General features: G+C 56.5%; 1 protein-coding gene across 1 annotated transcript in view; it reads left to right on the top strand.

The window, feature by feature from the left end:
• The first annotated feature begins 3,536 nt into the window (after positions 1 to 3,536).
• Positions 3,537 to 11,517, top strand: part of LOC132231262 (bone morphogenetic protein 8B) — a 28,704-nt gene continuing 20,723 nt past the window's right edge. The window contains exon 1 of the mRNA XM_059690062.1: positions 3,537 to 4,238. Within this exon, the coding sequence (XP_059546045.1) occupies positions 3,905 to 4,238 (334 nt within the window). The 5' untranslated portion in view covers positions 3,537 to 3,904. The remainder of the gene's footprint in view (positions 4,239 to 11,517) is intronic.

Here is an 11,517-nt window from a genome sequence, read left to right as displayed (position 1 = left end):
TGTGTGCAGTCACCAAGTCCTTTGGATTCAGCCTCCTAACCAGTGTCTCTGCCCCTCACCCCATCACCATTAGAGGATCATTGTCATCCCTCTACACCAGTGGTTCTCAACGTTGGCTGCACATTAGAATCACCTGGGAATCTTTTTAACATCCTGATTTCTGGGCCTCATCCTCCGGAAATTCTGTTTCTTTGTTATGGGGTGGGGACCTCAGTTGATTTCAGTTAGTTCAAGCTAAAGAGGTAATGAAATCTGGAGAGGTTCTGTTAACTTTGGCCTTGTATGTGGTGGGGCCACAACATAAGTAACGAACAGAATTTCCGGGGGATGAGGCCCAGAAATCAGGATTTTAAAAAAATTCCCAGGTGATTGTAATGTGCAGCCAAGGTTGAGAACCACTGCTCTACACCCTTCCCACTAATGTACTGTGGGCCTGACTCCAGTGTCCCTCCCTCCGACCCCTAGTTCTCTCTGCATCCAGGCTCTGGTCTTGCCCCAGGCACTCTCAATGGTTAATCTGCAGCTTTCTCATCCAGATTCACAAACTGGAAATTTATCTGTTTGGGTAAAAGGCAGACAGACTAGGCATGGGCTTAAGGCTCCAGCAAATGATTGTTTAGATTTAAGATATTATTTTTTAAAGTTTGAAGTGATCATGGAAAAATGTGAATTTTATTGGACATCACTTATTTTGAGGTTCAATCTTGAATCCACATCGGGGCACCATAACAGTGGTGTCCTCATCTGGCCTCCCCTCAAGGCCTTATGTGGCTGAAGCTTGCCAACCCCTCCAGCCTCACCCTCAGCCTGGCCATTTCACCCCCAGGTTCCCCAGGCTCTACTGAGCAGCACACCTGTCCCACCCAGCTCCACTGCGGTGTGATAAGGGGAAATCCCTTGACCTTGTGTGCCTCGGTCTCCTCATGTGCTAAAAGGGGTTTAAATGTGTGAGTGTGGAAGAAGTGATACAGGCCATACCTGGCACGTGTGAGTGCAAGTAGTTACCTGCCATTGTTATGCTGTTGTAATGTACTCCGCGAATCACAGAAGGACGCCTCAAGAAGTCGAATTAAAGAGTCACATTTATTGCAATCCGGGACTATGAGGGGCCATTCCCCAAAGCTCATAGTGATAAGATGGTGGCAAAACCAGACTTATATAGGCAAAGATCACAAAGGTATTGATTGCATCTCAAGGTTTGGAATGAGGAACCTGGTTTGCAAAAAAGCAGTTTACAGAAGCAGAATTAAGCATGTAAATTATAGTTTTGGGTCTCAGGGTCACTGAATTGACAGAAACACCTTATCTAGAGCCCTCGGGTCTTGAGACCACTGAGTTGCCAGGAGCTCATTATCTAGAGCCATCGAGGTAATTTAGAGTAATTGTGCTGTCCTGGTCTTGGGACCACTGAGGCAACTGGAATGCATTATCTGTGACCACTAAAACAATTTAGGATAATTGTGCTGTCCTGTTTCCCAGGTACAGAAAAATGTGCTTTCTAAAACCAGTAAGATAACAATTAATGGGATAGTCATTCAATCGAATGGGATGATGTATACAATTCAGAAAATCAAAATAACTTTTCTATTGTTAAGCCAAACAGCAGGGTTAGAGTTAAACTACAGTTTCTACCTGAGATGGTTGCTACCATACTTCAATGCTCCTTTCTATCTCATGGCCTTAAACTATTTCCTCTTCCTGGAACACTTTCCTCCCACTGACCTTTCCTGTCGTCCCAACCAAATTCCTTCCAGCCTTCTGAGCTCAGTCTAGGACAGTGGTTCTCAACCTTCTGGCCCTTTAAACACAGTTCCTCATGTTGTGACCCAACCATAAAATTATTTTCGTTGCTACTTCATAACTGTAATGTTGCTACTGTTATGACTCGTAATGTAAGTATCTGATATGCAGGATGGTCTTAGGTGACCCCTGTGAAAAGGTCATTCGACCGACAAAGGGGTCGCGACCCACAGGTTGAGAACCGCTGGTCTCGGAGGTACTTGCCCTCAGCACAGCACCTTAACATAAATGAACAAATGTACGGAGAACGCGCCTAGAGAAGAGCAGGCTGTGCATAAGGGAACTGGTATCGACATAAGGAATGTCCAAACCTGGAGAGAATTTTAATGAGTTTATTTGCATCAAACTGACGACAATTGCCAGGAAGCAAAAATTCAACAAGTTGAGAAAAATTTTCTAGTTCCTGGCAGTTTTGTAGCTTACTTTATACATTAGAATCAAAGGAAACATAAAAATGGGATACATGAAATCCATTGATGGCAGATTAAGGGGTGGGAGAAAGCAACGCAGGGGAAATCTCTGGGATTGGATAAAAAGTAAAACTTCTTTTACATTGGTGGGTACAGGATAGCTCGTAATTAACACAGCACATAGAAATGGTATTTGGGGAAGAAGAAAACAGGTATGGGTGTGACATTGGGGGGGGGGGGTGTGGAAAAGGAAATTACTCTGACATTTCAAAGGCATGTTATTTTATGCAAAAAGACAATACACAGGCTGACTTATGTAAAGATTGACCTTTGTCAAATCAAGGAAACCACAGGAATAGCTAGGATGTGACTACAAGCCCTCGCCAACTCTTGGGAATTTTTATGTTCAGACCATCCTGTATGGTTACTTTCCGTCTCCGAGTTTGAAGGCTCGCAGGCGGGCCTCCCCTGACTTTGTCAGGGTTAGTGTGTGACCCCTTTCTCTCCACACTAGTCAGTCCTGGAGTTTCCCTGAGGAGCCTCCTCTTGCAAGCCACCTGGGCCTTGACAATTAAGATGGCGCAAAGGCGGTTCCCAGGCCTGCAGAGGGTCCCAGGGCTCCTTGGCAGGGCTGGAGACGGGTGCACCAGGGTCAGTAGCAGGCACAGCGCCAGCTGGACCAGCAGGAGCCAGGAATTGGGGGTCCCCGCAGCAGCGATAGAGCAGGCTTCCGGGAAGGAGAAGCTCTAAGCGGCGCGCCCAAAGGACTGCGGGGAGGGTGCCAGGAGACCGGCCAGGAGCTCCAGTGGCGGGACACTCGGGCCGGTTGTGGTGGCCGAAGCAGGCGCCCACTCTGCGGGCCTGGCTGGCACTCACGGGGCCATTCCAGACGGGACTGAGGCCTCGTTTCCGGGTTCTGGGGCTGCACAGCGCACCAAGGCGGGGCTGCCGGGTCCCTCGCTGGCCAGACCCAGGCCCACACCCGGGATTCCCGCCCTGCGGGAGCGCAGGTTCTCCGTTTCTCCTGACCGGCCGCTACCCTGGAGCCCTCGGACAGCGGCCCCGAACCGCCCGATGGCGTGGCCAGCGGCTGCGAGGGCAGCCCGGGAAGACCCTGCCGACCCGACAGCTGAGCTGTGTTTCCCTGGTCGGACCTGCCCACCACCCACTGGGTCGCGTCTCCCGGGCGCACCGCCCACGACATCAATTACAACTCTGAGCTCTCACCGCGAAGGTGGGCTCTGGGCCTTGACCCCGCCCCCTTCCCGCGCCCCCATTGGCCAGGCCCGGAGGGGCGGGGCCCGAAGGCCGGGCGCTGGACCTGGCAGCCCCGGGGCGCGCGGCAGAGCCCGCGGGTTGGGCTGAGCGGAGCTCGTGGGTCCGCACCTCCCCGAGCGCCTGGACTGCGCGGCCTCGTCGGCGGCCCGGCTGCAGGGCACGGCGGCGGCAGACACATTAGCCGGCGGCCCGCAGTCCCCGAGTGGCTGCCGCCGCAGGTGTTGGCGTCCGCGCCACCGGCCCAGAGCCGCGACAGGTGCCCGCGGGTTCTCTGGGGACGGCGCTGCGCCGCGGGCACCTCCCGCCCGTCCTGTCCCGCGGCCCCAGCGCGGCCCGCCGCGCGCCGTCGGGGGAGCCTCAGCCCCGGGCCGCGGCGAAGCGGATGCGCGTCGGGTGAGCGCGGCGTCCCGCCCGCCATGGCCGCGCGCCCCGGGCCGCTGTGGCTCCTGGGGCTGGCACTGTGCGCGCTGAGCGGCGGCGGCCCCGGCCCGCGCCCCCCAACCGGCGGCCCGCCCCGCCGCCTGGGCCCCCGCGAGCGCCGCGACCTGCAGCGCGAGATCCTGGCGGTGCTCGGGCTGCCCGGGCGCCCCCGGCCCCGCGCGCCTCCCGCCGCCGCCCGGCTGCCCGCGTCCGCGCCGCTCTTCATGCTGGACCTCTACCACGCCATGGCCGGCGACGACGACGAGGACGGGGCCCCTCGCGAGCGGCGCCTGGGCCGCGCCGACCTGGTCATGAGCTTCGTCAACATGGGTGAGTGCGGGGCCGCGTGGACAGCGGTGATCCGCGGGGACCCCGGGACCTCCGCGAGGATGCGCGCGTGGGAAGCCAGCCGGGTCCGGGCGCCCCCAGGGTGGCCCCTCGGCAGGAGCACGGGCTGCAGGGGACAGTGCCCAGCCTCGGACAGTGGGTGCTCCGGCGGTGAGCCAGGAGTGACCGTGTGGTGGACAGGGCCCCGCAGGGGAGTGGGGGCTGCCCGGGTCAGCGGGGCCAAGTCTAAGGTTGGGGGGTCCGTGAGCTGTGGGTGGGGCGGGGCAGACGCAGGAATTCGAGTCCCAGGGCGAGTACAGTCATCCGCCCCCAAACACACCCAAAGGGAGGGATCATGTGCCGTCAGGTGGACCTGGGCAGTGCCGGGAAGACAGTCCAGTCCTGGAAGACGATGAGTAAACAGGCTGCCATGCTGTCCTGTGATCAGGGCAGTAGGAGGAGAGGGACAAAGTTCACTGTAGAGCACCCGGCACATCACCAAAGTGACCAGAGCGGAGGGAGCACCCAGTGTCCTGAGTCCACAGCAGCCTCCCGGCAGCCTGTAGGCGGGGGTGTGGCTGTCAGGACCAGGTGGGAAGGCGCAGCCTCAGCTCAGTGGGGCAGTCTGTGTCCTGTCACCACGCCCAGAGCCTGGGACGCGCTTCACATGCAGTGTGCCCAGGCCTGTGCAATGGCCCTATGGGCAGCTTGGACCTCATTGTTCTCCCAGGCAAAGCCCAGCTTTCCCCTCTGCAGCCACATCTGGAGCCATTTACCCTTAAAGTTCTCAGAAATACCTTTTCCATTACTAAACTCTCCTTAATGTTCAATCATGTCCCCCGTCCCCTCTGCCTCCTGTCTGTGGCCAGTGATGGGCAGGGGCCTGAGCTCAGAAAGACACCAGACTGGACCTGGGGACCCAAGAACTGCAACTTGGCTCGAGGTGGGGAGGTGGGGAGAGCTGAGGGGCTGAGAGCAGGGGGAGGACCTTGCCAAGGCCACCAGCCTCCCTCCACCCACAGCCTCTCCCAGTCCTCCCAAGAGCCCAGTTACCAGCCATGACATTCATCCCAGATGAGGACAGTGAGGCGGGGAGAGGCATTGTCACAGCCAGGATAGCAGGGCCTCTCGGCGGCCCAGCCAGGGCAGGCCCAGGTTGCTTGGCTCTACTTCTGGTCCTTAAGGACATGTCTGCTTTCGGGGCACCAGGCTCTCAGGGTGGAGGGAGCTTTCAGAGTGGTCCAGGCAGAAGAACCAGGGGATGGGGCAGCAGCAGGAACTGTGAGGTCCTCAACCATTTGCTTCCTGCAGGAGGGCAGGAAGAGGGCACAACCAAGGAGGGCTGATGGTGGGCTGAGGTGGGGCAATGAGCAGTAGGAGGCAGCTGTTAACTTCTGCAGAGAGCCCAGGGCCAGGCACAGGACTTGGGTCACTGGGTTCTGGATGCTGCCTCCCTGGTTAGAGGGCATGGTGGGGACGAGGGACAGAGAGTATGTGGAACTGAGGCTGGAGCTCTGTACTGGGGACAAGCTGACCCAGGGCTCTGGACCAAGAAGAGCTGTGGATGGAGTCACGGGGAAAATGCCCCCGAGGGAGCCATCTCCTAGAGTGAGTCAGCGCCCAGCCCATGTCGTGCTTCAACCAGCGTCCCCTGAGTCAAGGCGTGCACAGCCCTAATGGGAGCTGCTGCTGTGAATCAAGCAGGGCCCCGAGCCCAGGAAGACCTGGCCCCCTCCGACTCTGCTGTGTGACCTTAGGCAAGTCCCTCCCCTCTCTGAGCCGCAGGCCCCTCCTTAGAAAAGGGGCCCCTAGTGATCAGAGCATCCTCAGAGTCATGGTGTGATTGGTTGGCACTTGGGAGGAGCAGAAAGTCAGCCCCTCTTTGAGGATGAGCCTGGGCCTCATCACTGACTCTTGTCCCTCCCAGCTACTTCCCAGCCCTGGTTCAGATGTGACAGGAAAGTCCCATGTGTCTTATACGCATGTGAAACCCAGAAACAGATTTTAAAAGCCAGCCAAAGGCGTTTCCACAAAGTTTTAGGATAAAAACTAGCATTTGAACGTCCATAGCTCTAGAACTCCTTGTTTCATCCATGCAGCGCCATGCGAAGCTGTGTTACCAGCCTCATTTCATGGGCTCAGAGAGGTTGAATGGTCAGCCCGGGCCACACAGCATGTCCATGTCATCATCTAGGCTGAGGATTCCAAACCCCAGCTTCTGCCTCCACCACCTCTGTGTGTTTCATAAGCTCTAAGGCCGGTGGGACCAACAAGCTGGTCCTTGTTCGGTGGAAGCCCAGCTGTGGGCGTGCCCAGCCGGCTGTCAGTGACTTCTTTATTCTGACATACTAATTGCACTAGTAGAACTCTCAGTGAGAGTGGTTTAACTGGTAATTACCTAGACTGATGTGGGGATTAGACACCTCGCAGGACTCTTTTTTTGTGTGGAGGCCCAGGCCCCAGGCCCCTGAGCCACATGGAGCCTAATAGCAGAGTCGCGGTGCTATCAGCTCCCACGCCCCTGCTCCCACACCTGCTGCCTCCTGCTCCTCCTCTCCTGTTGGCCTCATCTGGCTCCTGGGAAGCCAGGCCTGGTGCCGGCCAGGTCCCTGACCATCAGTGGCAGTTTGTGGGACCCAGTGGCCATAGGCCTCTCCTAGACCTCTGTGGCCAGACCTGGCGGCCCTGCCTGACCTGCCTGGCAATCTCATCCATGTAGAAACTTGGCTTCCTATGGCCGGAACACAGTAATGGGAGCAGACACCCAGGTGGAGAAGTCAGAACCTCCCCTTAGAGAGGAGACAGCCCTGAGCTGAGCAACACCCGGGTTCAGACTCCTCTTCTCTGGGCCTCTGGTCTCCCATCCAGTCTGTAGTGATGGTGTCAGAAAAACAGGGGCCTCCCAGCTCTGGCCCTGTGGCTCTGTTGGTCAGACCTTCTCACAAAACAGTCCATTCTCCTCCAAGCACAGGTGTGACTGGCTGCACCTCAGGCACTGCAGGTCGGCCCAGCCCCTGCTGAGGGAGCAAAGAGGCAGGCAGGACCAGCCCTGCTTGTTCCCAGAATCCTTTTTCACCTCATGTGAGCAGGTGACGGGCTCCTCTTCCATTGAGAAACTGAGGCAGGAACAGCACTGCAGGCAGAAGTCCAGCCAGAGACGATGGAGCCATCTTCACTTTTGTCCTGACGCTTCCCTGCACCAGACTGATTTCTTCCTGGGTCTCGGGTGACAGGTGTTGACAAGCAGGCTGTTGTACCTGGGAGAGGCGGGCTTGCTGGGAGTGGGGGATCTGGCCCAGGTCCCACTCAGCCCTGTGACCTTGAAGGGCTGACTCTTTACCTCCATGAGCCCCAGGCCACTTTCTTGGGTTCTTTACTGGGGAATTCTTCCATTTTTTCCACTAATTCACTCAACAAATGGTCATGTGGCACCTGCTCTGTGCCAGGCACAGTGGTAGTGACTGAGATATGACAGTGAACAAAGCCAAGTCCCTGCCCTGGTGGGCCTGGCCTTGTAGTGGGAAAGACAAGTGACCAACACAGGAGCCACGGAGGTGCCTGTCAAGTCTAGACAGTGACCCCCCCATCTGGACACAGGAGGGATGGACAGCGGGGAGTGGACAGGACGGGGCTCAGGGCTCTGACCTGGGACCCAGACAGTTTGCATCTGGACTCCGCTGCCTACTCTTAGTGTGATCTGGACTTTCCAGTCCCCCTCTCAGAGCCTCAGTTTCCTCTTCTGTTAAATGGAGATGCTCACGGTACCCACCGTAAGGGGCTGCTGAGGGGCCATGTGAGATGACACCCAGGGGTGACCTCAGCCCAGACCTCCACATCTGCCCCTTCACTGCCATCTCGTAGCTACTGTCACATGTTTGCTAAGGAGAGGAATGAGGCTCAGAGATGTTCCTTGATTTTCCCACGGCCACACAGCAGGTGGCCTCCCTGCCTGTACAGCCTCTGCTCTTCTCCTACGTAGAAGCTGCCCCCCCACCCGCCTGGCCTGGCCTATCGTTAGGCCCAGTAAGGGCCTCTGAACCGGACTGGACGGAACGTCCGTTGTAAACTGAGAATCCTGTTTTTAAAGCGTCTGTTGTTTGGGGGTTTACAGAAATAACACATGCTCATTACGCAAAATTCAGACCACACAGGCACATATGGACGAGGGCCCCGGGAGTCCTACCAGCCATCCCCTCAGGCAGCCACCTTCTCATTCCTGTCACCACACGTTCATTTGGCCTGTCTTTGAAGCTCATGTGAATGGAATCCTACAGTGCATAGTCCTGTGTGTGACACCCTCTGCATATTTCACTCAGCATGATGTTGTTGAGATTCACCCACGATGTTGTATCTGTAGTTATTTTTTACACGTGAATGAATTGTATCGCGTTGCATGACCACACCACACGGATCCATTCTTACTGATGGACACGTGGCTTGTTTCTGGTTTGCGTTTGAATAAAGCTGCTCTGAGCATCCTGGGACTCCTCCCTCCGTGGCTGTATCAAACCGGGTGCTCATCCCGACTCTGCCGCTTGGGAGCTGTGAGACTGTACACAGGTTCCTTTCAGATTAGAGCCTCTGACCCTCACTTCCTCACTCTTAAGACACCTTGAGGTGCACAAGGCCTACCTTCCCGGGTGCGTAGGACTGAGCGAAACGTGCAGTGAGGCCAGCTGGATGCCCGCGTCACAGTCGGGACTTCATAGATGGGAGCTGGTTGATACATCACATCCTGCTTCAGTGCTTTGCTCGTGTCATACCCTCTGCATAGACGACACTCACCTCCATGTCTGTTTTTAAAGGGGGTAGACAGGGGTTTCCATAAACCTGTGTCTCCCCACCCCCACTCCTCCCAAAGAGCCAGGCTCCTTCCATGGTGAGAGCCCCCATGCTTCCTGGTTGTTAGTCACTTTCTGCCTGTAGATCAGGGGTGTGTCTACCCTCTTTATCCTCCTCCCCAGGAGACCATGAACCCCCTGGGAGCAGGGACCAAAGCTGACTCTTCATGTTCCCTCCTGCCCCCTCTGCCATGCACCGGTCTCTGTGGGCAAAGGTGAAGGAGAGGAATTCGGCGGGAGGCAGGGCCGGGACCCGGGGAAGGAGCCTGGCCTGGCGGTGGGGAGAGCAGGGCCAGCGCTCTCTGTCTTTTCAGAAACTGACAGTGGGTGCAGCATGTCCCTGGGTCCTCCCCTGGGATCCCGGGTCCCTGCAGGGTCCTGCTTGGAGGGGGGTGGCTGCAGCAGGCATCTCAGGGCACCTGTTGACAGAAGAACCTTGAAGACAGGTGACCCCGTCCCAGTGTTGCCGCCCAGAGGAACCCTAGGCCACTCATTTTATAGCAGCTCGAGTCTGAGAGTCCATGTGAAGGACCCTTACCTGACCTGTGACCCCGGGCAAGTCTCTGCCCTTCTGGGCCTCAGTTTCCCCATCTGTGCAGGGTTGCCCTGAGGCTTTTGCAGCTCTGACCAAAGAATGTGCCCACCCCCTGCCTCCCGATGGGGGCTCCTCCAGGGTGAGCACAGAGTGGAGGCACAGGCGGCCACCTCCTCAGGGATCACATTCCCCACGGGAGAGAGGCGTGTCCCCGAGATGTGACCACATCTTTCTGGGACACGCCCACAGTTCAGTGCTTTCCCGGGTCTGAACTGGAGGACTCGCCTCCCCCTGGCTCACAGCTCCTTGGATCTATTTTTGGCCTTGGCAGGCTTGATGTGGTGGAGTGTGCGGTGTCCCCTGTAATTCGGGGTCTGAAGCCGGCTGAGGTCCGGACGGTAATTATGTGTGCAGAGCCATTTATGGAAAGAACTCTGAAAAAAGTCAGTAATGAGAACTGACTAAAAATACCGCAGCCGTGCAACCTGGGGCTCCTCTCGGCAGCGCTGAGATTTCTGGTGGGAGGAAGCCCTTCAGGACGCAGAATCGCTAGGTGATCAATTCCTCGGCTCCCCCGTGGGCCTGCACCGCCCGAGGGGACCCGGGTCTGTTTTAGGTCTGAAGTGGGCCCGTCGGCCTCCGTTACCGATAGGACCAGCCAGACAGGCCCAGCCCGTCCGCCTCCGGGACCCTGAGCTGCCCTCTGCCTCGAGGCCGGCAAGTCCCACAGGAAAGTGAAACACATGTGTGGCCTCTGATGGAGACACCGTGACAGGCAGCCTCTCCCAGACCAGCAGCAGTGCCCTAGCCCACAGCTGGGGTGCTGGACCCTGGGCCACTGTCCTGGGGACCAGGAGTTTTGGGGGGAAGGGGCCCCTGGAAGACAGGGAGCTTAACAAGCGGCCTTTGTGGTGGATGGGATGATGCTCACCAACTGAGCCACAGGGCCAGGGCCTCTTCCACCTCTTTACATGACTGGTCCCTTTCCTCCTCCAAACTTGACTATTTCCCCCTCGTTTACCTGGTTTTGGGATGATGAACTGATTCCTAGCAGAGGTTCTCAGCCTCCCAGATGTTTGGCACTATCCAGAGACATTTTACTTGTTAGAACTCTGGAGGAGAAGGCACCTGTGGGCAGACACGGGATGCTGCTAACCTTCCGCCGCACTCAGGGCAGTCCCACAGCAGGGATCTGGCCCAAAAGGCGGACAGTGCGAAGGGTGAGAAATCGGATCCAACACAAAATGCTTACTGATGAGGGCGGTGAACCGATGGCTAGTCACACTGCTGCAGGTCTTATTCTCTTTGATACTCAAATTGTCCTGTTTGGCCATTATGAAGCCTCGTCAAGTTGGCTTATGAGTACGTTTACCTCTCCTAGGAGTTTCTGAGAGCTTCTTGCTTTCTGGTACGAGATGTCCCAGGCTCTGCTCATGCATTTCCTGCGCTGGGTGGGAAAGCGGGTACGAGATGTCCCAGGCTCTGCTCATGCATTTCCTTTGCTGGGTGGGAAAGCGGGTACGAGATGTCCCAGGCTCTGCTCATGCATTTCCTGCCCTGGGTGGGAAAGCGGCGACTCTTCCCAAGCCCCGTGCCATGTGGTGAAGTGGGTCCCCGCGACTGCACTCTGGGCGCGAGGGCTCCCACTGCGCCTGCGTGGCCATCATTTCTAGGCTTTCTAGGGAATATGTGTTTTCTATGAGGAAGAAAATCATGACCTCAAACTAATATTTCCAATGCAAATTTAGAATTTTAGGTTTTAATTATATATATATTTTTTAATATATTTTATTGATTTTTTTACAGAGAGGAAGGGAGAGAGATAGAGAGTTAGAAACATCGATGAGAGAGAAACATCGATCAGCTGCCTCCTGCACATCTCCTACTGGGGATGTGCCCGCAACCC

This window comes from Myotis daubentonii, chromosome 3, assembly GCF_963259705.1.
Source record: "Myotis daubentonii chromosome 3, mMyoDau2.1, whole genome shotgun sequence".
In the NCBI taxonomy this organism is placed as follows: Eukaryota; Metazoa; Chordata; class Mammalia; order Chiroptera; family Vespertilionidae; genus Myotis; species Myotis daubentonii.
This window is presented reverse-complemented; position numbering and strand designations above follow the sequence as displayed.